Below are 25,688 nucleotides of genomic sequence, written 5' to 3'. Positions count from 1 at the left end.
AAATGTCTCCAGGCATTCATCGTCAAGTGTCTCCGGAGACCAAAAGCAGCCTTGGATGCCACTCGTCGGGCTAGTCCCTAGCAGACAGCGTGCACAGAAACAGGCTGCAGAGACAGGACAGGGCCTCCAATGCTGGGACGTTCCTCTGATGCCAGCCCCCGCCCAGCCTCTACAGCCCTGAGAGAGATGCGGCCCCACCTCCCCACGCTCGCCTCTGATATCCCCTCCTGCCAGGGGCCCACCCCTGAGCAACCTGGCCCTGCCTTCCCTCGGCAAATCCTGCCCAGACTAAGCTGCAACACTGGCAGAGCCTCCCAAGGAAGGAAGGAGGGAGGACAGAGGCCAAGGTGGCTCCCCGCCACCCTCCCAGTTTCCTCCCTCCCTGGCCAAAAAGACACAAGGCTCAGAGGGACCGACAGACAGATAGGAAGGCTCAGGCTGGACGTGCATTGTCTGAGGAGGGCCTCAGGGTTGCTTTTCCTCCTAGAATATCACTCAGAGCCCTCCCTCTTGTTCATGAGCCTGCAACCCGTATGTCTCCCCCAACACCCCTGCATCCTACACCTAGACCCTTAGGCTTCTCTTTATCTCCAGCCTCACCTCCATGGCTGTTCCACACACCTGTGCCTAACTGCACAACTTCCACCTGCTCCCCACACCCCTGCCCACTCACAACCTCCACCTCCACCCGCTCCCCACACCCCTGCCCACTCACAACCTCCACCTCCACCCGCTCCCCACACCCCTACCCCACCTCATAATCTGCACTTCTACCTGCGTAAACCTTCAAGCCCCAGGGCAAATGTCGTCCTCATTTCCTGGAAGCCTTTCCAGAAGTCTCCTGCCTCCTAGCCCCAGCCCGCAGTGGGTGTCCAGGGCCTGGACCCATCTTTCTAACCCCTGTTGAATCCACACTTCCTATGTTCCCCCAGTGCCAAGCAGAGCTGGGCATGGAGCAAATGCTCAGGGAGGCTGTGGGATAAGCAGGTAAAATGGATGGAAGGATGGACAGACAGATGGAAGGATGGATGGGTGGAGAAAAATGCCACCTCTCAGGTCCTACGGAGGTGGCCTCTCTCAGCAGGTGTGATCACCCTTCCTGGGGACATAACCTCCCCACCTTCTGCTTCCAGAGCAGCCTGGAATATCCTTCGATGCCGTATCATCTCCCCTGACCCTTTCAAGGGGGAAAGAAACATCGGTCCATGGTAGAGAGGAGGAGCCTGGGATCAGGGAGGTACACAAGCCCATGGTCACACAGTAAGCAGGGCTCCCTTGGGGCCAAGACTGACCCCTGCTTCCTCCACACGGTCTGGAGCCCCTCCTCCCATTGCTCTGGAACCCATCCCACTGACATGGGCATGGGGTCATGACGAGGGTGAGGGGTCATGCCTGGGGCCTGACAGGCACCAGCCTGGCCGCAGCCCACCCCCTGTTCGCCGTGGCTGCCATACAAACCAGTCATTCTTGGCAAGACAAAGGCCGACTAGGGCAGGGTGGCTCTGGTGCCTCCCTGGTGGGGGTCTGGACTCTGCAGGACGTCAGTAAGTGAATCCTGGTGGCTGTGCTCTGCTACTGGGGGCTGCAAATCAGATTAGCCCCATCCAGCCCCATGGCCCAGCTGGCCTGGGACAGAAGCACCAGAGAGAGGCGCAGCTGCCAGGCCCAGGCTTGCCGTCCTCCTGGTGCGGACAAGCCCTGGCCCCCAGGCTGAGGCCCCTCGCTGTTCCTGCTGTGGGCTCGAGGGGATGCGCCACCTCTCCTTTCTGGACCCCTGGACCCATCTGTTAGACCAACAGTTAGAGTGAGACCCTCTGACGCCTTCTGGAGGTGGTGTTTGGAAATGCCCGAGGACAGGGCAGGCACTCTAGGCACTGGGAATTCACCCTCAGCACAGCCCCACACTCCAGGCCCCAGGCCCTGTGCTGACTCAGAGGTCAGCGGCAGCCTGCCAGTGCTTCTCACCCTGAGACTTATGCTCCCCAGTGCCGGGCGTTTGGGAGACAGTGTCAGAGGGGCACCTTTGAGCCCTCCGTGTGTCTGCACATCTACCCGTCCATTCTTCCATCCAATCTCTACCAACCAGTGTTGATCAAGCACTTGATACACACAGACACTGCTCTAGGCCCTGGGGCACAGCCAAGAATCACATCAGATCCTGCTGTCAAGTAGCTGGCATCCAGCACCTTCCCAGCCACACATTGCCTCTGTGTGTGTGTCTGTCCATCCATCCATTAGTCCATCTGTTGGTCCACCTATCCATTCACCTGCCTGTCTGTCCATCCATCCATCCATCCGTCAATCAATCCTTCCATCCATCCATCCATCCATCCATTCATCTAGCTATCCATCCATTCATTTATCCATCTGTCTGTTCATCCATTCATCTATGCATTCATCATCTATCCATCCATCCATGCATCCATCTGTCCATCCATGCATGCATGCATGCATCCTCCATGCATCCATCCATTTGTCTGCCCATCTGTCTGTCCATCTAACTGTTCATCCACCTTTCCTTCCATCTACCTATCCATCCATCCATTCATCCATTTGTTTGTCTGTTCATTCATCTGTCTACCCATCCATCCCTCCATCCATCCCTCCATCCATCCATGCATCCATCTGTCCATTCATGCATGCATGCATCCATCCATCTGTCTATTCATTTGTCTATCATCCATCCATCCATCCATCCATCTGTCTGTTCATCTGCCCATCCGTCTGTCCATCTAACTGTTCATCCATCTACCTTTCCTCCTATCCATCCATCCATCCATCCATCCATCCAACCATCCATCCGTCTGTCTATCCATTCATTCATCCATCCAACTATCCATCCATCTGTCCATCTATCTATCTGTCCATCTGTATGTCCATCTGTCTTTCCATTCCCCCACCATCAGCTCAACCAGTGTTTACTGAACACCTGCTTTGTGCCAGACAAGCAGCAAGGTACAGCCTCTTCCCCCAGGGAGGCAGAAGTAAATGAGCAGCTACAACTTCATGTGACCAGCATCAGGATGGGGGGTAGCCGAGGGGGATGGCAAGGATGTTCTAGGAGGGGTAGCCCTTGGTGGGCCTGCAGGGTTCCCCAGGCCAGGTGCCTCAGTCGCTGAGGCCAAGTCGGCTGAACTCTAACGGGCTTGGCCTCTCTGTCCATGCCTGACCCCAGGGTGTAGCCAACCCTGTGGCTGCAGGGCACCAACCCCAAGGCAGCCTGGTGGGCAGAGGGGTGAGGCACCAGCCATATCCCTGTTACAGAGTCAAGTAATGTCCTGAGACCCACAGAGAGAAGGGCATTAGCCCAAGACCACACAGCAGGCGAGAGGGTCTGGGCAGAGCAGGCAGGCGGGGCTGGGAATGGTGGGGGTGCTACTCACAGCTAGAGGCTGCTAGTCTCAGGGCAGTACCCACCCCAGCTGCAGTAATGGGAGTCAGCTGTGCCACCCTGCAGAACTCCTTTCCCAGCTTCAGGAGTTGTCTGTGGTGAGCCCAGCCAACCTTCCCATCACCCTCTTCCTGCCAGCAGGGGCTGTCACAGAAGCTCCTGGGCAGGGACATTCACAAGGCCACACCTTTTAGGAAATCTATGGGGCCCCTGGCATCTGGGGGCTTCACACACTGCCAGTTCTGATGCCTGGCCCCAGCCTGGGGGCCGGCATTCCTCTGTCTGTGTCAGGCGAGGACAGGGAGGCCCAGGGAGGCGCCAGGCTTGCCCAAGCCACAGCCACCACCTTGCTGAGTCCTGTCCAGGGTTTTCCATCTCTGGGCACTGTTGCTAGCTCGGAGGAAGCTGGTTCCCAGCACACTGAGTGGGGCTGCTCTCCACCAGCTGATGAGTGGACAGGTGCCTCGGATGGCTTCCTGCAGAGTTAATGGGTCACCCATTATGTCTCCACAGATCTTCCCAGGGCCCTGCAGGAGGGCAGGCCACAGCAGCCCCAAGGAACAGCCTGGGGGAGGGAAGGCAGATGGCTGCCTCAAAGCCAGCCCTGAGCCCTTCCCCTCTAGGCCTGGGTGTCGAGGACAGACCCAGCCCGTGGCTTTGGGGACCCGATGGCACTGCCTCCAGCAGGAGAACCCCAGGCTGAGCCTTGGCAGACAAAGGAGGCCTGGACTCCAATGGGGACAGAACACTGTCTCAGCCTGATGGGTTATAGGGGAGGCGGGTAGGGTCCCTGGTCATGTGAGTCCTGGCCCTGTGGGCCCACTCTCCACATGACCTCAGCAGGCAGGTCTCTCGGGCTATTTTAGCACCCAGCTGCCAGGGATCCCCAGACTGGGACTGATGGCCCTGTGGAGGGTAAGTCCGGGGTCCAAGAAGCCCACGAAGCCATGTCCCAGGGCCAAAGGGCTGGGCTGCCTGCTCTGGATGGTATGTCATCTTTGTGTTCCAAGTGGGGAAACTGAGGCTCGGGAAGTAACGTCACAGGTTCAAGGTCTTAAAGCTGAGAAGTGGCCCCTCTAGGTTTGGAAGGCAGGCTGGGCAGCCTCTACCTCCAGCCCCTCTTCCTAGGACCCTACCACCCCAAGGAACTTCCCTGACAACACAGTCAGCCCTCTCCAGCCCTGCCCCCCAGCTCCCCGTGTCCTGTCCAGGGATGAGCACCGCCCCACGGCCCACTTCCCTACCAGGGCTGTGTGGCCCAGTGGGTCCATAGAGGGAGACCTGGGGTCTGGAGGGGGTGGGGAGTGTCTCAGGCTGAAGCTGAGCCTGGGGAAGCGGGTGGGGGTGGCTAGTCGGGCCACCCCCTCAACAGTTTTCAGACCTCAAGGAGTCACCATGAAATTCCATTCTCCTGACAGCAAAGAAATTGATTCACTCTTGCCAAAGCTTGCAGCCCCCACAAGAATGCTGTAAGCCTTCCTCCCGCTGCTTCCAGACAGGCAGCGAATCAGGTCCCCCACTCCTCCCATGCCTGGCTACAGAGAAATGGGAACCCCCGCTACCCAGCTCTATGCATGGGCCCCTGCCAGGCTGGGCCATCCATCTCTGTATAGTCACTCCCTTGGCACAAGATCTTCCTTGCTTTCTGTACAATGGGCACATTGCTCCTACAACCTGCTGGGTCAAAGACACCGCAGTCAGGGAAGGCTGGGGAGCAGGGGTGGTGGAGGGCTCAGGGCAGGAAGTCCCATCCCCTGGCCTGGGAACTATGGAGACATTGACTTACAGCACCTTATCAGGTGGGGTGCAGGGTGGCATGACACCCACCATCGGTGCTACTGTCATGAAGTCCAGGTATAGAGCAGAGCCCATGCAAAGATTCAGAGGCTTGGCCATGCTTGGCTGCTGGGGAATGAGGAGGGATTGTGCCTCAAGAAATGGAGTTGGGACTAAGTCATGAGGTGCATGAAGACCAGGCAGAACTTGAACTCAGGCAGTGGAGAGCCATGGAGGGTTTTGCTCTTCGTGTGGGTGTGTGAGCAGTTATGGTCATAGTTGTCTGGCTGCTGCATGGAGAATAAACAAAGCAGGTAGGGTAGGACTGGGTGGGACGGTGGTGGAGAGTGCCCAAGCCATCCAGGGAAGAGATGATGGGGGTGGATGAGGCTCCGTCTCTGAAACAATTAAGATTTGGGAGAGGCTGAAGTCAGTGGTGGGGCTGAAGCAAGCGGGGGCATGGAGACCCCCTCAGACCCAAGGCTAGGGCTGGGCTGGGGCTCAGCTGACTTTGTTGGGGCAGCCAACCCAGTTACTGGGTCCTTTTCTTTCTGGCTTACCCTCAAGCCTCTCCAACTGCCTGGAGGCTCCAGGGCTAGGGTCTGGCTGATTGGCAGGGGGTGGGGGGTGGGGTGGTGGTGGTGGTGGTGGTTTATGGCAGGAGGTGACGACATGGGAGACTTGTCACTTGGGCACAGCCAGCACCATCTGCTCGGGCATCTGCCTTCAGAGGTGGTGCCTGCTAATTACCTGGGGCCAGGAAGAGGCCTGGGAACCCCCATCCCCCACACTGCCCAGCCGGCACGGGGGCTAGGGGTGGGCACCCCCCCCAGAGCCCTAAGAGCAAATGGGCTACAATGCCTTCAGAGGGGGTCTGACAGTGGGGCCAGACATTTATCCAGTGACTTTTTACAGAGCACCTACTATGTCCCAAAACCTGTTCCAGGTCGGGATGATACGAGGTCGCTGCTGTCTTGCTGCTGACAATCAGGTAGAGGAAAGGAGAGGGGCTCCAAGGGGCATTTAAATAATGTAAAATGCCATCTCAGGGGTGAATATAACTGTCAGCGCCCGAGGGGAGCAGTTTAGCCAGGGTGGTGGCGGTGGTGGTCGTGGTGGTCTTAGAGACCCTGCTTAGGAGGGCGCGGGAAGGAGGCGCAGCCAAACGCAGAGCCGCCCCCATCCATGCTTCCGGAGGACGTGGCGGGCAGGGGGCTCACACCCTGCTCAGGGGACCCTTGGCCACTTCCGGGCCCCTCGCCCCACGCCCTCGGCTGCTGGCGCGCATTCCCGCCGCCCCCGCTCGTGCAAGGGGCGGGCCTGGGCCCGTGGGAAGGGCCGGGGGTAGGGGCCGTGTGCCGGGGAGGCGGATCGGAGAGGGCGCACAGCTGGGCCGCATCTGGCTCGAGCGCAGGGAGACCAAATGGAACAGAAGGCGGCCTTTCATCCTGCGAGGCCTTCGTTCCACCTCGCCACGGGGCGCCTGAGGATTTCGGGGAGCTGACCTGCCCGACGGAGGCCCGGGACTCGAGGAAATTAGCCCGGGAAGAAAGAGTGGAATTTGATTCGGGTGCTTTCTCGCTAGAACCTCTTGTACCCACCTGCGGCACAGGTGATAGTAAGCTCTTGCTCTGTACAAATAACGGCTCACCTGAACCGAGCGCTCCAGAAGACCCAGACGCCACCCCGTTTGCAGGGCCTGCCCCGTCCCAGTGGGGAGGAGGCTGGGCTCAGGAGGGGAAGCGCACAGCGAGGAAGTGGGATATCCCCTGCGGTGCGTCGGAGCCCGGAGCTGGGGTCCCAGCACTATGCGCGCTGCGCCGAGGGTGCGCCCCTCCCGTGACGGACGCCTGGTGCATTCCCGGCTGGCGCTGGCCAGGCTGGGTTTCCCCTTCAGGGCCACTGGCGCAGGCCCGTCCAGAGTCCCCCAAGCCCCTAGGCGGCCCGCAGGGGCTACCCGTGGTGGGGGGCGGGGCGTGCACGTGCGCGCCGGGGGCGAGGCCTCTGCGCCCGCCGGGCAGTTCCCAGCTCAGGACAGCGGCCCCACGTGGGTCTGCGGGCCTGGAGAGGCGACTGGTGCGAGGCCCCGCCTCTGAGCCCGGGAGCCAATGAGCGCGCGGGGGCGGGGCAGGGGCGGGGAGGTTTAAGAAGCTGGCGCGCGGGCGCTGAGCTGCTGGACTGCGCCGCCTGAGCTGGGGGCCCTCGCGCGGTGCACGGGAGGGCCACGGGACAGGGCGCGCCGCGCGGCCGCCACCCCACCATGCTCAAGCGCTGTGGCCGGCGCCTGCTGCTGGCGCTGGCGGGCGCGATGCTCGCCTGCCTGCTGGTGCTCACCGCCGACCCGCCACCGCCCCCGCTGCCCGCCGAGCGCGGCCGACGAGCGCTGCGCAGCCTGGCGGGGCCCGCGGGGGCGGCCCTGGCGGCGCCCGTGATGGGGGCGGCGGGGGCAGCGGGGCCCGGGGCCCTGGCCCGCGAGGTGCACAGTCTGTCAGAGTACTTCAGCCTGCTCACCCGCGCGCGCAGAGACGCGGGCCCGCCGCCCGGGGCCGTCCCCCGCCCCGCCGACAGCCACCCGCGCCCCCTGGCCGAGCCGCTCGCGCCCCGAGACGTCTTCATCGCTGTCAAGACCACCAAAAAGTTCCACCGCGCGCGCCTCGACCTGCTGCTAGAGACCTGGATCTCGCGCCACAAGGAGATGGTGAGCCCCCCAAGGCCTGGACGGGTGGGCGGGTGGGGTGGGGAACCACCATCTGGTCCATCTGGTGGCAGCGTCCCATGGGGGCCAGGCTGCATCCCCATCCAGCCACTGGGGCTGTCTCTGGGCGGTGACGCCACTGCACATCCGTGCAGCCCAGTTTGCTTGCTGAGGCCACTCTACCGTTACAGTTGTGTGACTGTCCCCGGGGCCCCGCCCCCAGTCCCGCTCCAGAGTCCTCGACGGCTGCAGGACCCTACGCCAGTCTCCAGTCCTTGGGGTTGGTGCCCTGTGATACTTCTCACCCCCAAACACTGGAGCTCATTCATAGAGCGTTATGTCCTTAAACTTCCTGAAGCAGTATTTTTTCGGACCCACCCTCAGCTCAGACCCCTTCCTGGGCAGAAAGGCTCTTCCTTTAGAGAAGTGGGGGGTTCTGACCCCTGGGCCTCTTCCTCATCACAGTGTTAAGGTGCAGGGGCTGGGGGACAAGTCATTGCTGGTTGGTGGGTCCTGGGGAGTACATCTCAAAGAGCCCCAGGTTTGGGGGTCTGTGTGGAGACCCTCCCCCGACAGTTCAGGAGTCTCTGAGGCCTGCAACCTTGTGCACGGCACATCAGTTTCTTACATACACATAATTAAGACACACCCCACTTTGAAAATTTCCCTCGAGGCCACAGCAGGGCGGTTGGGCTGAGGCGGGATGCGGACAGTGTGGGGCTTGCAAAGGGCGAGTGGGAGGACATCCCTGGGCTGGGAGGTGCAGAGGCATTTGCTGTGAGGGTTGGGGCTCAGGGAAGACCACACACACCTTCCCCCCTGCTCAAATCCTGGATATCCTTCGGGCCTCACGCTGCCCTGTTTTGGGGCACCATGGTGGGGTGGAAGCAGGGCCTGGTGAGGTCATGATGGGGACAGGGGTGGGCAGGGTCCTCTCTGGTCCTGGCCTGGGGAAGGGGCCCTGGGAACCCCATGGCAGCCTCCTGGGAACACAGCGTCCCATTCCCAGGGGCTCAGCAGGCCGGCGGGAGGGGGCGGCGGGGGCCGTGGGTTTTGTTTGGCGGCCGGGCCGTTAGGATTCCCAGCGCCGGGCGGCTCTCACGCCGGCCCCTTGGGCAAGGTAACAAAGCCCCTTTCTCCAGTGAGAAAGGCGTCGGGCCCCTTGTGTGCAGCTACGCGCTCCGTGGGAACCGCCGCTGGCGTGCTAGCCACTCAGGTTGCCTGGCGATGAGGGGGCCAGCAGGCCCCCCCAGCATCTCTTAATGACAGCCCTTTTGGGGCACCATCCCTGAGCCTGTCTCCTCCACCCCCAGCACTCAGCCTTCCTGCTGTGTGACTCTGGGCATCCTTCAGCCCCCCTCTGGGCTGCCATCAGCTCTGAGCACCTCTCCTCTTGGAATCTGGGGCCTTTCTTCAGCAGAGGGGCTGTGGTCGGAGGGTCTCAGGTATCAGTCCTAGCTGGGCTGTGTGATCCTGAGCAAGACCTAGGGCTTCTCAGACCCTCACTCCCATCTCTGAAATGGGGGAACATGGCCCTTCCAGGAGCGTGTTGTAAGAGACTGGCAAAGCCTGCAGGCATGGAGTGAGCCATGTGGGCACTCAGCATCAAGGTGGGGGCCAGTACTCCCTTGAGCCCTGAGGTCCCTATTGGAGGGTCACCCCACTTGGAGACAGGTTGGATCTGCCCCCAGCATCAGTTCACCAGCACACAGCAAGCAAAGCCCCCGTTGTGGTGGGTGATGGGCAGGGGTCTTGGAAATGCACAGAAGGGCCCCCTCTCCCAGCCCTGCATGGGATGACTCAGACCCAGCTGATGGAGGACATAGATGTCAGGACTGTGTGGCTTGGCGGGGAGTGGGGGGAGGAACCCCTGGGAGGCTGTGTGAGGCAACAGTGGGCATCTGACCTACATATGGGGGGAGGGAGGGAAGGCGGGAAACTTCCTGGAGGAGGCACAATTTGAGCAGGACTAAGAGTAAAAAAGTGCCCAGAAAGGGCACTCCATCTGGGCATGGTGACCACAGCATGGGGGTTGTGCAGGAAACTTCTAGCAACTGGAGTGGTGGCTGGGGGGAGGGTCAGTTGGTCAGCAGGGGCCACGCCAAGACGGGCCTGGAGTCCAGGATGAAGAGCCTGGCCTTTGGCCCAGAGGTTCCCCGCTCCTCCCAGGAGCAGCCAGGCTGCTGCTCTGCCACCGCAGCGGCCACAATTGCTGGGGAGAACTTGGCATCCTGTGTTTCTTTGAATCGCGGCTCCAGGAACAATGCTGCTTCCTGTGGGTGTCCCCCGGCCCCCGCCCCCGTCCACCCTTATCCACCCGACTCTTCCTCCTGCAGTCCCGTCTTCAACTGGGAAGTTAGGTGGCACTGGGGGGTCTGGGTCCCTGGAGGGCAGGGGCTGGCTGATCTAGCAGGCTGCCCCACCTCGGCCCCAGGGTATGACTTCAGACTAGTGCCTGCACCTCCCTGGGCCTCAGTTTCCCCACTAGTGCCTCAGCTGGTAATGGCACGCACCTCCCAGGCTATCAGGGAGAGAATCGATCTCTGCACTTGTTATGCCCATCTTACAGAAGAGGAACTGAGGCTCTGACTGGTGGGTGAGGCCTATAGCCTATTTCCTCCTCTCCTGATGGCTCAGGTGTGGGGAGACAGGAGGCCCGGCACCCCCCCCACAGCCCTGCCTTCTCTGATGCTGTTTTCCTAGAGGCCTCCCTGCTCCCCGAGCTGAACAAAGGTGACTTTAATCTCTGTAGCCTTGGGCTGGGATTTTAGGGCACCATCAAATCTCGGAAGAACAGGCCTGCCTTGATCTCATTAAGAAAGCATTTTCCTTTTAACCCAGCGGCGCAGCAGAGCGTCTGCAGGGGCTGGCCCTCCACCTCCCACGGCATTCCTGGGCTGAGATGCTGGGGAGGCCAAGGGGCTGGGTGCGAGTCTGTGCCTGTGGCTGCCCTGGGGTGTCTATGGGTGCTGCAGGAGGAGTGCATGCTCGGAGAGGCGGAGACCCAGCCTGCCACCCCCTTAGCTCTGGGCCTTACCCGAGAAGTGCGTGCCTAGGGCTGGGTCAGGCTGGACAAGGATCTGAGGCCACCAACGTGCTCCAGGGCCTCTGTGGGGCCTGTGTGTACAGGGAAGGAAACTGAGGCGGGGTGGGCATGCGGGGATTGCCCCTGGGTCAGAGCATTGCCCATACACCCTGGGTTTTGCACTCAGCCATGCCAGGGTGTGCCAGGCGGCACGTGCTGGGCGGGCCGGGCAGAGGAAGGAACATTCCTCTCCGTGTGCCGGCAGGCCCTGGCGGGCGCTGGCAGCTCCTGGCCCCACCCCAGCGGCCCCCTCCTCTTCCGCAGAGAACTTCTGGCAGGGGGCGCCCGCATGCTGGCACAGGTGGTCTGTGGCCTTGGGCAAGCCTGGGTGTCCTCGCCTGAGCAGCGGGAGGGGTGCTGGGTTGCATGGGTACTGGGGGCCCTTGGCCCGGGGGCTGGGGACACCTGAGGTTTCCTGCCACAACCCTGTTGACCATCGGCAACTTTACGGAACTTGGGGGCTGCTTTGTCTCAGAGTGGGTAACCTGTCCAGCAGGTCACCCAGGCTGAGGGTGCTGGCTTAAAGGGGAGCTGCAGTGCTGGTGGCTGCACCCTGCCCGTGGGACCTCGTGCCCAGCCTGGCCCGGTTAACCAGGCCAGCTGTATGGTAATGGGCGGCTCGGCCACTCCGCTTAACTCGGCCGAGTTAAGGCCGGCCCGGCGCCCCTCGCCCGCCGGCCCAGGACAAAGCTGGCGGACAATGCCTGGTGATTCATCCTCCCTCCGGGCCCTTTGTCCGCCAGGGCTTGGCAGCCACCCAGCGAAGGCCTTTGTCCCCAACCCCAAGTGATTGAGACTTGGCTTCCCAAAGCCGACCTCCTCTGCCTGTCCCTCCCCGCCCCCCCGCCTGTCCCCCATCCCGCCCCCCCCTCCCCCGGCCTTTCAAGCAGCCTCCAAGTGGCAGGCTGGGCGCTGTGTCAATAAGGGTGTGTGCCCCGCCAGGTGCATGGGGCCAGCCGGGAACCGGTTACCTGGTGGGCGGGGGAGGCTCACCACCTGGCTCGTGCCTCACTGTGCCTGGATGACCTTGGGTGCAGCTGTTGAGGTTGGGGAGCGAGGCCCTCACCCCCCCCACCCCCAGGGCAAGTGAAGACGTGAGCCCTGGCCCTATTGGCGCTGCACGAGTGGGGAAACCAAGGCCTGGAGAAGGTTGGCAGTCGGTGTGACTGAGCTGCAGCTGCAGCGACTCCAGGGTGCCCCATCCACCCCCCACCCTGCAGATGGCCCGGGGATGGGGGTACAGGGCTGCCTACTTAAGGCCGATTTTCTCCTTCCAGACGTTCATCTTCACAGACGGGGAAGATGAGGCCTTGGCCAGGCACACTGGTGAGCCCTGGACCTGGGGCGGGAGGGGGCCCAGGCCTCCTTGAGGATCGGAGCCCTCCCCCTCCAGCTTCCCCCCTCCTCTGGGCCAAGAGGTCACAGAGGGCAGGACGAGGAGGGTCGTTTACTCACGGGGTTTGCTCCACGCCCCGCCCCACCACTCGGGGCCCCCCAATTCTCATGCAAATGAAGCCCATTCAGCCCCCCGGGTCCCTTTGAGCCCGGCAGCGGCAACAGGTGGCGGGTGCTGGGAAAAAGCTGCCTGAATGGATGGGGGCGGGGCCGCCCTGGAGGGGGCTGGGCTGGGGGAGGGTCCGCAGGCCCGAGCCCGGAGCTAGTGTAGGGGAGGCTATGGCTGGGCCTGGCTTGAACCAAGGGACTTTTCTCAAGCCCCTGGGCCCTGCCGTGTCCCCAAGGCCAGGACCCTCTCTGGGAGCCGGCTCAGACCCACTCACAGCCGCTCCCCTGTCCACAGGCAACGTGGTCATCACGAACTGCTCGGCTGCCCACAGCCGCCAGGCGCTGTCCTGCAAGATGGCTGTGGAGTACGACCGCTTCATCGAGTCCGGCAGGAAGTGAGTGTGGCCCCAGGGGACCCCCACCTCCCCACCCGAGCCTGGCAGCGCCCGCCCTGGCATGCCCTTCCCCGATGGCCCTGCCTTGCCCTCAGGTGGTTCTGCCACGTGGATGATGATAACTACGTCAACATGCGGGCCCTGCTGAGGCTGCTGGCCAGCTACCCGCACATGAGGGACGTCTACATCGGCAAGCCCAGCCTGGACCGGCCCATCCAGGCCACGGAGCGTGTCAGTGAGAACAAGGTGGTGAGTGCCTGCCCTCTCCCAGTCCCCCATGCCCCGAGGGGTGCACACCTGGAGTAGGGAGGGGCAGTAGCACCCAGGTCTCAGGACACCTTCTCCCCTCCCCCAGCGTCCTGTCCACTTCTGGTTTGCCACGGGTGGCGCTGGCTTCTGCATCAGCCGTGGGCTGGCTCTGAAGATGAGCCCCTGGGCCAGGTGAGTGCCCCGCACAAGTTAGGCCAGCCCAGTCGCAGGCTCCTGCCCCCGCACTGTGGGGCCTGGCTTGGTTCGTGTTCCCAGTCACAGGGTGTCCCCAGCCTCCTGTGTAGCACTGCCCACCTCCTATCTTCCACTTCCTTCTGGGCTTCAGAGGGCAGATGTATTTACAGCAGGCACTGGGGCAGTGAGCACCCCAGGCACCATCCTGTGGGACACCTTCCTGCACCCAGATTCCTGCCACAGAGAGCCATGGAGCCATATGTTGTGGCTGTGGCCAGGGGAGGCAGAGGGAGCTGCAGCCCAGAGCTCTCAGGGCTCTGCTCTGAGTGCAGCGCCTTTGCCTGGTAGGGCCTCCCCAGCTCCCAGCAGGCGGCTCCTGCCTCTTCTCACTGGTCTGGACCCTTCCCTCCTGCAGCGGGGGTCACTTCATGAGCACGGCTGAGCGGATCCGGCTGCCTGATGACTGTACCATCGGCTACATTGTGGAGGCCCTGCTGGGCGTGCCCCTTATCCGCAGCGGCCTCTTCCACTCCCACCTGGAGAACCTGCAGCAGGTGCCCACCTCCGAGCTCCACGAGCAGGTACAGCATCTTCCAGGCCCCGTCAAGAGCTGGAGAGCACAGGGAGGGATGTGTGGCTGCGGAGAGGGGTGCAGTGGGGTGGGGCACTGTTCTAAAAGGGGAGGCCAGGCAGCGCCCCAGTGTCAGCCACCACCAGGTGCGTGGACGCTGTCAGTGGTGTGTTGTTTCCCTGCCATCTGTTCACTGTGATGCACCTATTGTGTGCCTTTCAGGTCTTTTCCTGAACCTGGGTGTGTATTTTGTCCATGCTGGTGACATGGCCAGCCCCCGCTGGTCCCCAGTTTGGGACGTTATTCCTAGGGTGTGCAGGGCAAGTGTCCTTCCAGGTCCAAGGGAGGCCAAGGCAGGGCTGTCGCCTCACTCAGGGCTGTGCGGCTAGCCTTGGGCAGGGCCCGGGGATGTGGGGGCCCCTCCTGGCATCACTCTGCCCCCTCCTCACAGGTGACCCTGAGCTACGGCATGTTTGAAAATAAGCGGAATGCTGTCCACGTGAAGGGCCCCTTCTCAGTGGAGGCGGACCCATCCAGGTGAGGAAACCCCGGCCCAGATGGGCTTGTGTAGGGTGGCCTAGGGGCATCAGCGGGCCTTGCAGAGCTGGAGCGGGGTCTCTCTAAGCTGCGTGACTACACAGAGGTACCCCTCAAGTCTTGCTTGCTCGGGGTGGTTCCCCCCATGCTATGGGACTGCAAATGAGTGCTCAGCCCCTGCTCTGTCCCCACAGGTTCCGCTCCATCCACTGCCACCTGTACCCGGACACACCCTGGTGTCCCCGCACTGCCATCTTCTAGCGGCCACGGCTGAGACCCAATCCCTGGGTGCCCCTGGTATCCAAAGGGCCCGGGGACCCTGTTGCATTGCCCTGGCCTCGGCATTCGAGGCGCCCCCAGGGCTATGCCTGTGCATGTGCGTGTGTGTAGGTGTACTGCATGCCCACCCAGGTAGCAGGCTGCTGGGCAGTTCTGCTGTGCAGAGGGGCGGGCACAAGCGCCACCTATGTGCTTCTGCTCCAAGGGCCAGTGGGCTGCAGGGCCTGCTTGGAGGAAGGATTTATGTGTCGGACGCCACTCTGAGGGCAGTTCTGTTAGGATTTTTGGATCTTTCTGCAGCTACAGGGCTCCGGGCTACTTTGCAGGGATGCGTAGGTACCTTTCTCTTCCTGCTGAGCACAAGCCCTGTGCTGGGAGCACCTGTGCCCTGAAATCCTGGCTCCTGTGTCATAGCCCCAGGTACAACTCACTGAGCCATGCTCATTGAGGCTGGGTCTCAGGGTGCATGACTCAATCTCCTTCCTCCGGGCCTGGGCCCTGTGGCTTAGAGTAACAGCAGCCACTGCCTGGTTCCAGGGGCCCCACAAAGCCCCCAGGGGCTAGCTGCCCCCAGCTGGGTGAACAGTGGTTCCCCTCCCGCCCTTTTGGGTGGGGAGTCTTTCAGGCCCCCTCAGAGGTCTTCCCTTTGCCTCCCCAGGACTGGGTGAGTCAGAGCTGAGCGTTTAGACTCCTCTCCAAAGTAGAGAGCAAGTCGCCCACAGTGGGCGTGTCTGTAAATATTGTGACAGTATTTTTTTACTGTTCTGTTTTTTGAAAGGGAGTGGGTAAAAAGTAGAGTGTTCTTGTTTTCTGCTTGGGGGGTGGGGGAGGGTCTTTTTTTAATCTTATCTTTTCTGTGGATCAGAAAAAACAGAAGCCAAACTTGGGGTCATCTTTGTTTTTAAAGCTGAAGGGGGACTGTCTGGCACTGTGTATTTATGTGTTCCAGCATCTGGAACCTCCCATCCCTGCCCTCCTCCTGTGTAGCTGCCACCTCCCCACTGGGCCCAGCGTGGCTCACCTGTCCCATGTGGGGGTGTGTTTTGTGTTGTTTTTCTCTTTGCAAAGACATAGCTAGGAAAGTGAACAAGGGAAAAGTTCTCAGGGAATTCAAGTGTTGTTGCTATGGTGACGTCCTTTTGCTGTGAATAAAGGTGCTCTTTGCAGCAACCCTAGGGATCCTGGTCTTGGCTGGAGGTGGGGCCTGAGTCCCAGGGCAGCCAGGGGTCGGGGTGGGGGACATACAGGTGAAGGGGAAGCACAGCCTTAGGTGCACTGCATGGAGCAGGTAGATAGGAAGCCCTTTGAGACAACTATTTCGGAAGAAAACCTGGTGTCGAAATAGCTGCCCACCGCTGCCTGCAGGTGCAGCCTGCCCAGACTCAGGGTGGTCGCTGTAGGGTAGGCCCTGTGCTTCCCAGAGGAACAGGTCTAGGATGCTGGGGGCTCTAGGTCCCAGCCAAGAGAGCGACCCCAAGGCTCTGGCTTGGACACTGGGGAGGCCAGCCCCTGCAGGAGGGACAGTGACTCCTGTGACTGGGCCTGGGACCTCCTTATCCAACTTCACTCCTACCACAAGCTTTCAGAGTTCACATCATTGCCTCACGTTGCAGTTGGGGAAACCGAGGCATAGAGCAGCTGACGCCCAAGGCCTGGCAGTCATGCTCTTGGGCTGGGGAGGCGCTTAGGCTCCAAGCCAGGCCAGCTATGGGTCCAGCTGCCCCATAGCTGGTTACGCTGCGCCTGCCTCTCCTGGGAGGTGGCCCCAGGTCCCAACCCCCGCTCTAGGTGGTGGGAGGAGCCCTGGGGAGCAGGAGCAGTGTGGAGCCCCCACTGCAGCTGGTCTCAGCCCCTGCAGAGATCCAGACCTTTGTTTTCTAAACACAACAGCTCTGTGGTCCTTTTCCTTCCTCAAATCCAGCCTTTGAGGGTGACTGACTGAGTAGGGGAGGAGTGCTGCAGCCTCAGTGGGGATTCCCTCCACTCACCCTCCTGGCAGCCCTGGGCGGCTCACTTCCTCTTCTTCACCCTCAGCCCCTACCCCCTCCCTGGGGCTTGCACCCTTGGGCTGGCGCTGCCCTGGCTGTGCCCTCTGCAAGTTCCTGCTCTGGCCTGACCCCAATCCCCCCTCTCCAACCCCGGGGTTCCAGGTTGCCCTTCCTGCTGCCTCTGTGCCCCTACTTTACTCCAAACAGACAACACACTGTGAAAAGTGCCTCTCTCTGGGTGGGGGGCGTCTTCCCCTTCCCCATCGCTGCCCCCTCCAGAGAGTGCTGACCTGCTGAATGGGCCTGCAGAGGCCCCTTACTCACAGCCTGGCTGGGGGCTGCACTGGCCTTGGGGATGGCTGGCAGGGCTGTCACCCCACCTTGGCCTTGGATGGGCCCAAGTCAGCAAAGCAGCTGCCCAGGGGGTGTGGGCAGTGACCGGGCTGGTGGGAGGGATGGAGGGCTGCTCACCATCACACAGCCTGACCCCTGTCTAGGCAGCTGTGGTCCTCCCTCAGCACCCACCACGTGCCCACCACTTCTCACAGGACAGTGCAGGCCCCTCTTCTGAATGCGGAAGCGGAGTCTCCGGGGTGGGGCGGTGGGGAGTCACGATGGAACAGGTTGCAGGCAGAGGCTGCTGGCCTTCCTTCCCTGGTGAGTCAGAGGCTTGGGGCCTTCTGCCCTGGCCCCAACGCTGCCCTCCCCCCGACCCCGGCAGCTGGCATCACCTCCCCACAGAACTGGTGGGACCCCAGGGGCAGAGGTATGGCTAGACCCAGGAGTCAGAGAGCCCCATGGACATAGCTGTGGGGCCCCCATTGGGGCTTAGGGAGTTCCCATTAATCTTCAAATGTCCCTGTGTGTGGAGGGGGTGGGAGTCGGGGGTGAGTGAGCATCAGGGAGAGCAGAGGAACAAGAAGTGGGGTGGGGAGGAAGCCCAGCCCCTCCTGGGGCCTTGACCCCTCCATCTGAGAAATGGGAGCAAAGGTAAATGCAGTCCCTGTGTGCTGGGGGTCAGGGAGCATCTCGGGAGGGACACAGGCCAGTGCATCTGGGCCCCTTCCTCTTCCAAGTTGACGGAGGGATGTTTCTCTGCCCTCAAAAGGGGAAGCAGGCCCAGCAGGGTCTTAGGAGAATGAGACAGTCTGACTTCTTCCATCCGCCGCACCCCCCAGAAGGTGACTCACCCAGCAGGGGAGGTGAACTCATTCCTTCCCCAGGTACATTCTGGGGACAGCTGTGTCCCACCCACCAACGGTACCATCACACCAGATTAGGGGATGGTCAGAAAGGGCCCTGGCCAACTTCGGGGACTCCATGTTCCCCGAAACCAGGAACATGGAGCTGGTTCCCTGAAACCAGCTCAGCCAGGCACCCCTTCCCAAACTGCTGATCATTTATGGGGCTTTCAAAACAGAAAAGTAAAACTGCAACCACAGGGGCTGCTGGGTGCTCAGCGAGGGTGGCAGACCGCAGCCCCCACCCCTGCTTCCGTTCTGCCAGGCGAATGCCTGGGGAGCCCCAAGGCTGCTTGGGGTCCGGGAGGGGCTGCTAGGGTGGGGCACCTCAGTTTAAAAGAACTTCCCTTCCACTGGGGTCATCAGGGCCAACTTCCTGGAAGAGGTGCCTCTAAGCCAAAGCAGGAAGGTGTTGTCAAGATGGAGTGGGGAGAGGAGGGGCCTTCTAGGTCTCAGCACAGCCCAGGCAGAGGTGCAGAGGCAAGGCAGAGGACGACTGAAAGCCTGATAGGTAGGGCAGGCAATGGCGTTGGGTCTCATGATCCACACCACCCCCCCAACCCCAATTTCGGGCAACTAGAGCTTTCCACAGGCTCAGAGGGGCCGGGGCCAGGCTATGTGACTTCAGCCAGTCCTGCCTGTTGGGCCTGGGGTCAGAGGGAAAGCAGGGGCCAGGGCCAGGGCCAGCTTCGTGTCTGTCAGACCCGATGGGCAAGTCTTGCTGCCGCCGCTGGGCCCATGTGCCCACCTAGCCTCAGCCTTCTCAAATATTCTCAAATGGTCCCCTGCTTCTGAGGCCAGCCCGACCTCTAAGCCCAGAATTGGACACACCAGAAGGTGCTTGGGGTCAGGCGTGGTGGCTCACACCTGTAATCCCAGCATTTGGGGAGGCCAAGCGGGAAGAATTGCTTGGGGCCTGGAGTTTGAGACCAGCCTGGCAACACAGTGAGACCCCATCTCTTAAAAAAAAAAATTAGATAAGCGGGTGGCGCACACCTGTAGTCTCAGCTGCTCAGGAGCCTGAGTGGGGAGGATTGCTTGAGTCCAGGAGCTCCAGGCTGCAGTGAGCCATGATTGCACTACTGCATTCCAGCCTGGATAACAGAGGACGATCCTGTCTCTGAAAATTTTTTTTTTGAAACAGTCTTGCTTTGTCCACACTGGAGTGCAGTGGCGCAATCTCAGCTCAGTGCAACCTCTGCCTCCCAGGTTCAAAAGATTCTCTCACTTAGCCTTTCAAGTAGATGGGATTAGAGGTGTGTGCTACCACAGTGGGCTAATTTTTGTATTTTTAGTAGAGACAGGGTTTCGTCATGTTGCCCAGGCTGGTCTCGAACTCCTGGCTTCAAGTGATCCTCCTGCCTTGGCCTCCCAAAGTGCTGGGAGTACAGGCATGAGCCACCATGCCTGGCTTCTTAAATTTTTTAAAAAACAGAAGGGCTGTGCTTGGTTGTTCATGCTTGTACTCCCAGCACTTTGGGAGGCCAAGGCAGGAGGATCACTTGAAGCCAGGAGTTTGAGACCAGCTTAGGAAACAGTGAGACCTCATCTAATAATAAACAAAAAGAAAATAGGGCTGGGGGTGGTGGCTTATGCCTATAATCCCAGCACTTTGGGAGGCTGAGGTGGGTGGATCACTTGAAGTCAGAAGTTCAAGACCAGCTGGCCAACATGGAGAAACCTATCTCTACTAATAATACAAAAATTGGCCGGGCGCGGTGGCTCAAGCCTGTAATCCCAGCACTTTGGGAGGCCGAGGCGGGTGGATCACGAGGTCAAGAGATCGAGACCATCCTGGTCAACATGGTGAAACCCCGTCTCTACTAATACAAAAAATTAGCTGGGCACGGTGGCGCGTGCCTGTAATCCCAGCTACTCAGGAGGCTGAGGCAGGAGAATTGCCTGAACCCAGGAGGCGGAGGTTGCGGTGAGCCGAGATCGCGCCATTGCACTCCAGCCTGGGTAACAAGAGCGAAACTCCGTCTCAAAAAAAAAAAAATAAATAAATAAATAAATAATTATACAAAAATTAGCTGGGTATGGTGACATGTGCCTGTAATCCCAGCTACTTGAGAGGCTTAGGCGGGAGAATCACTTGAACTCAGGAGGTGGAGGTTGCAGCGAGCTGAGATCATGCCATTGCCCTTCAGCCTGGGCAACAGAGTGAGACTCCATCTCAAATAAAAAAAGGCCAGGTGCGGTGGCTCACACCTGTAATCCCAGCACTTTGGGAGGCCAAGATGGGCAGATCACCTGAGGTTGGGAGTTTGAGACCAGCCTGACCAACATGGTGAAACCCTGTGTCTACTAAAAATACAAAAATTAGCCAGGCGTGGTGGCACATGCCTGTAATCCCAGCTACTCAGGAGGCTGAGGCAGGAGAATCGCTTGAAAATCCAGGAGGTTGTGTTGAGCTGAGATCATGCCACTGTACTCCAGACTGGGCAACAAGAGCAAAACTTCGTCTCAAAAAAAAAAAAAAGAAAGAAAAAAGAAAAAATACATAAAAAGGCACTTGGACTCCGTGCATCTCAAGGAGGGACCCCAGGACAGGGGCTCCTCATCTTGGCCTCTGAAGACTGGAGGTTGCCCTGATGATGTCACCATGTTGAGTTTGGAGGCTCAGAGCTGTAACCTCCCCCAACCATGCACCCCCTGCCTCCCCTGCTCAGGTCTCTGGGACGTCACGTCCCCACCTCGTACAACCCAAGCAGTCCCTGGGCACTGGCTGGTGGTGATTGCAGGCGGTTTCTCACCCCTTCCAAGTCCCACCTTTCCCAGGCCCCCGCCGAGACCCATGGGTGCAGTCCCAAGGGGTGGGGAAGGAGGAAACCCCGCCCCCCAGTCCCGTGCTTGCTCTTCAGAGTTCCTGGCACGACCCACAGCCCCATGACCGAAGTCTGGTTTATGCAGCTCAGGTCCTGTCAGAGCACGCCTGACCCAGCTTCCTGTGGCAAAGCCCCAGGCACCCTCCTGCAGCCACTGTCTGCCCTGGCTGTGGAGGGTGGCATCGAAACCTCAGCTTAGCAACCGCTCCCCCTGCCCTCAGAGCCCCACCAGCAGCTTCCAGGCACGGTGGGGAATGCAGATTCCCGGGCCCTGCCCAGCACAGAGGGAACTGCAGGGAGGGGCTCGCCCCGTCTTTCCTCCTCCGAGTACCCGGCGCCGCCTGCTGGGCACTTGTGGTCCCCACAGCAGCTCTCACCACCACCCGGCCCCTTCTTGTCCTCCCTTTCTCATGCCCTCATCCTGAAATTTCTGGCTTCTGGGACGGAAGCTGTCCCCTGCTGCCCACCTGACCTCGTGTGGGTATCCACGGACTCCCTCTTTCCAAGGAGATTTCGGCTCACACTCCCAGCCACCCTCTTTTTTTTTTTGAGACCAACTCTTGCTCTGTCACCCAGGCCACCATCTCAGCTCACTGCAACCTCGGCCTTCCAGGTTCAAGCAATTCTTCTGCCTCAGCTTCTGAAGTAGCTGGGATTACAAGCATGTGCCACCACGCCCAGCTAATTTTTGTATTTTTAGTAGAGACAGGGTTTCATCATGTTGTTCAGGCTGGTCATGAACTCCTGACCTCAGGTGATCCATCTGCTTTGGCCTCCCAAAGTGTTAGAATTAATGGGCGTGAGCCCCGCGCCCGCTGCAGCACCTCTCTTCTGCACTGCTCCGGGGTCCGTTCTTGGTGACCTTGGCGTCCCCTCCCTCCAAACACCCGCTCCCCCAGACTCCCACTCATGGCTGCTCTCCAGGCCTGGCCTTGCCCTGGGCCATCCTTGCCTCCTGCTCTGCCTCCACCTGCCTGTCCTGATGATCCCTTAATGATCTTTCCGCCTTCCCGCCAAGCGTACCCTCACCTGGCTGCAATCTCAGGGCCTGGGCTTGATTTCCCCTTCATCATCATCTCTTGGCAGGACCTGTGACGCTCACCTGGCTGCACCCAGCCCCCTGCCTGCACTGTGCCTGCACCTGGGCAGCCGAACACAGCTGGAAAAAAACCACCCTCTGTCTAGTCTCATTTAGAGTCCTAGACCATGGACCCCAGGGGGCCTCAGGGATCCCACCATTCCTCTCCTGGGCTCACCCTTCCTCCTCTCTCCTCAGCTCCCACCCCCTCCTGCCTGCCTTCCTATTCATGAGACCCTCCACATGTCCCCAAGAGAACACACTCCTGTGCAGCCAGCCTCCATTGTGCCTTGGGTCTAGCCCCTCATGGGGCACGGTGGCTCATGCCTGTAACCCCAGCGCTTTGGGAGACTAAGGCGGGAGAATCACTTGAGGTTAGGAGTTTGAGACCAGCCTGGCCAATATGGTGAAACCCCATCCCTACTAAAAACACGAAAACTAGCAGGTATGGTGGCAGGTGCCTGTAACCCCAGCTTCTCAGGAGGCTAAGGCAGGAGAATTGCTTGAACCCGGGAGGTGATGGTTGTAGTGAGATCACGCCATTGCACTCCAGCCTGGGCATGGCAGTGAGACTCCATCTCAAAAAAAGAAAGAAAAAAAAAGAATGTTAGGTCATGTCAGTCTGCTCTTTGACCCTCCATGGCTCCTATCTTCCTCTGGTTCAACGTCAAAGTCTCTCCCACCTCCAGCCACCCACTCTCGTCCTAGTTTCCTCCACTTTGGCCAGGCTCACCTCCTGGCTTGAACATACCAGGCATGCATCTGCCTCTGGGCATTTGCACTGGCTGTTCTCTCTTCTGGAACCTGCTTTCCTCAGATAGCCTCAAAACGAAAACTAGCTTCCCATGGTAGGCAGGATAATGGCTTCCAGAGCTGTCCCAGACTTAACATGGCAAAGCAAAGGGACATTGGAAACATGAGTTAATTGTGGATCTTGAGCTGGAAAGATGATTAGAAATTACCCACGTGGGCCCAGTGTAATCACAGGCAGGGGGGTCGGGTCAGACCCAGAGACCTCATGGTACTCTCTGCTGCTGGGTTTGAAGGTGGAGGAAGGGGTCACCAGTCAAGGAATGTGGATGCCTCTAGAAGCTGGAAAGGGCAAGGAAATGGACTCTGGACTCTCTCCCCCAAGAGCCTGCAGAAGGAACCAGCCCTTGGCTTTAGCCCGGGGAGACTTCTGACCCACAGAATGATAGGATCATGAGTATGTGTTGTCTTAAGCCCACGGAGCTTGCTGTGGTTTGCCATAGCAGCAGTGGGGACCCCATACACTTCCTGACCTCCAGCAGTCTCTCTCGGTTGCCAGTTTTCCAGGGAGGCTTTTCCTGACCGTTAGAAATTGCACCTGGCTAACACCCCTGTCCCTGCCCTCCCAATCCCTCCACCACGGTAGTTTTCCTGCAGCATGTTCTCACGTGTTTATCATCTGCTGGTTAATTTTGCCGTTTTTCTCCCACCTGAGCAGAGCCCTTTCTCTTTGAGGGCAAAGCCCTTTGTCTTTTGGTTCTCTGGGTGCAGTCCAGTGCCCAGAACAGTGGCTGGACTTAGAAACACCGGTCCAGTGAGTGGATGAGGGGGTATGCCACCCCCCCAACCCTCCTATCCCTGCCCTGCAAGGAACGAGGATATTGTTTTCTGCCTTTCCTGATAGAGAGACGGGGGCTGAGATCTGAGAGGGGCAGGACATGCCTGGGGTCTTTCCCTTGTGGCCACTGGCCCTTGCTCCAGGGCTGGGGCTCTCGCCTTATAGGCTCCTAGCCCCAGATGTCGCTTATCACATGACTCCCAGAAGCCTCAGAGCTCTGGCGTCCCCACTGTGGGGAGCTTGGTGGCCTGCCTTCAGAGCTGGCCTGTTCTGGGTCCCACCCTGGAGCAGACACGGTCAAATCCAAGCACACTGGGCAAAGCTACTAGTGTGTGCTGGTGGTGGGAGGAAGGGGCCCTGCCTAGCGGACACCCCTGCCCCACATACACAGTGCCCATAGGTGCCCTCGCCACCTGTATTCCCAAGCCTGTGCACCCAGGCATGGGAGACAAATGCTCTGCTGGTCAAAAGGGGCCTCCCCCAACTTAGGGGGTCCTAACATCAGCCTGTGAGATGGGTGTGTTATCGCAGGGTTATGTACCTTCCCAAGCCTGCTTCTCAGCAAGAGCCTGGGGTGTGTGTGTTTGGGGGAGGGGTCCTTGAAACACGTAGACCCTGTGCGGGCCTCCAGGAGAGGACCCCCAGCCCAGAGAGCACGGGAACCCGCCTCGGTGCTGCTTTTGGAAGGACGGAGAGTAATTGCACTGGGGGCTCAGGAAGAGCTCGTCCTGGAACCCATCATTGCTTCCACCTGGCCGCTCGACCCCTCCACCATCCCTGCTCCAGGCCAGGCACCCTCACCTCTCCTGAGGGCCAGCGGGGCCTCTGCACAGCGATCCCGGTCCCCGCCGACCCCTGGCAGTGCAAGTGCAGACAGGAAAGTGAGGCTTTTACCATGTCGGTCGGATCAGCCCCAGCTCGGATCCATCGCTGCTTCGCACACAGCCGCCGGGTCAGCAAGGGCCTTGAGCCCGCAAGATACCGCCCACCCAGCGAGCGTGGTCCCGCCAGCTCGCTCAGAGAGGCTCCTCTTACTCCATCTCCCGAGATCCCGTTCCTGGCGCCTCGCCCACCTATTTTCCAAGGCCCTCGCCCTCACTCTAGAAGCCCTGCCCACCTATCCCTGGAGTGCCTTCCCCGGCGCCCCGCCCACAACCCCGAGAGGCCCGGAGAGGGAAGGGGGTGTGTCTGAGCCCCCGGAGCGGGAAGGGGGTGTGTCCGAGCCCCCGGAGAGGGAAGGGGGCGTGTCCGAGGCCCCGGAGAGGGAAGGGGGCGTGTCCGAAGTCCCCGCGAGGGGAGGGGGGCGTATCCGAGGTCCCCGCGAGGGGAGGGGGTGTGTCCGAGCCCCCGGAGAGGGAAGGGGGTGTGTCCGAGCCCCCGGAGATGGAAGGGGGTGTGTCCGAGCCCCCGGAGAGGGAAGGGGGTGTGTCCGAGGCCCCGGAGAGGGAAGGGGGCGTGTCCGAGGTCCCCGCGAGGGGAGGGGGTGTGTCCGAGCCCCCGGAGAGGGAAGGGGGTGTGTCCGAGCCCCCGGAGAGGGAAGGGGGCGTGTCCGAGGTCCCCGCGAGGGGAGGGGGGCGTGTCCGAGGTCCCCGCGAGGGGAGGGGGTGTGTCCGAGCCCCCGGAGAGGGATGGGGGTGTGTCCGAGGTCCCCGCGAGGGGAGGGGGGCGTGTCCGAGGTCCCCGCGAGGGGAGGGGGAGTGTCCGAGGTCCCGGAGAGGGATGGGGGTGTGTCCGAGGTCCCCGCGAGGGGAGGGGGTGTGTCCGAGCCCCCGGAGAGGGATGGGGGTGTGTCCGAGGTCCCCGCGAGGGGAGGGGGGCGTGTCCGAGGTCCCCGCGAGGGGAGGGGGTGTGTCCGAGGTCCCCGCGAGGGGAGGGGGTGTGTCTGAGCCCCCGGAGAGGGAAGGGGGTGTTTCCGAGCCCCCGGAGAGGGAAGGGGGTGTGTCTGAGCCCCCGGAGAGGGAAGGGGGTGTGTCCGAGCCCCCGGAGAGGGAAGGGGGCGTGTGCGAGGTCCCCGCGAGGGGAGGGGGGCGTGCCCGAGGTCCCCGCGAGGGGAGGGGGTGTGTCCGAGCCCCCGGAGAGGGAAGGGGGTGTGTCCGAGCCCCCGGAGAGGGAAGGGGGTGTGTCCGAGCCCCCGGAGAGGGAAGGGGGTGTGTCCGAGCCCCCGAGAGGGAAGGGGGCGTGTCCGAGGTCCCCGCGAGGGAAGGGGGCGTGTCCGAGGTCCCCGTGAGGGAAGGGGGTGTGTCCGAGCCCCCGGAGAGGGAAGGGGGTGTGTCCGAGCCCCCGGCGAGG

At 60.9% G+C, this 25,688-nt stretch overlaps 1 protein-coding gene across 3 annotated transcripts; it reads left to right on the top strand.

Moving 5' to 3' along the window:
- Positions 1–6,104: 6,104 nt before the first annotated feature.
- Positions 6,105–17,538, top strand: LFNG (LFNG O-fucosylpeptide 3-beta-N-acetylglucosaminyltransferase). Of its 3 annotated transcripts, none has more exons than XM_064366601.1 (8): positions 6,105–6,176; positions 12,225–12,273; positions 12,746–12,845; positions 12,941–13,094; positions 13,201–13,286; positions 13,705–13,870; positions 14,312–14,397; positions 14,592–15,847. In XM_064366601.1, exons 1-8 carry the CDS (start codon positions 6,120–6,122, stop codon positions 14,656–14,658), a joined length of 765 nt encoding a protein of 254 aa, XP_064222671.1. In that variant the 5' UTR covers positions 6,105–6,119; the 3' UTR covers positions 14,659–15,847. The 3 variants fall into 3 exon arrangements, with proteins under 3 accessions (XP_064222671.1, XP_064222670.1, XP_021522987.2); XM_064366600.1 differs by lacking the exons at positions 6,105–6,176; positions 14,592–15,847 and adding exons at positions 7,340–7,865; positions 16,290–17,538; XM_021667312.2 differs by lacking the exon at positions 6,105–6,176 and adding an exon at positions 7,340–7,865.
- The last annotated feature ends 8,150 nt before the right edge of the window (positions 17,539–25,688 follow it).

The sequence above is a fragment of the Aotus nancymaae genome, unplaced genomic scaffold (genome assembly GCF_030222135.1).
Source record: "Aotus nancymaae isolate 86718 unplaced genomic scaffold, 86718_ANA_hifiasm-v0.15.2.pri h1tg000064l_1, whole genome shotgun sequence".
In the NCBI taxonomy this organism is placed as follows: Eukaryota; Metazoa; Chordata; class Mammalia; order Primates; family Aotidae; genus Aotus; species Aotus nancymaae.
This window is presented reverse-complemented; position numbering and strand designations above follow the sequence as displayed.

Excerpts from the sequence above, each read along its gene's own strand:
- LFNG (XM_064366600.1), top strand. The coding sequence starts at position 7,428 with ATGCTCAAGCGCTGTGGCCGGCGCCTGCTGCTGGCGCTGGCGGGCGCG. Across the intron at positions 12,274-12,745 it reads GGCCTTGGCCAGGCACACTG|GCAACGTGGTCATCACGAAC; the intron begins GTGAGCCCTGGA and ends CCCTGTCCACAG. Across the intron at positions 13,287-13,704 it reads AAGATGAGCCCCTGGGCCAG|CGGGGGTCACTTCATGAGCA; the intron begins GTGAGTGCCCCG and ends TCCCTCCTGCAG.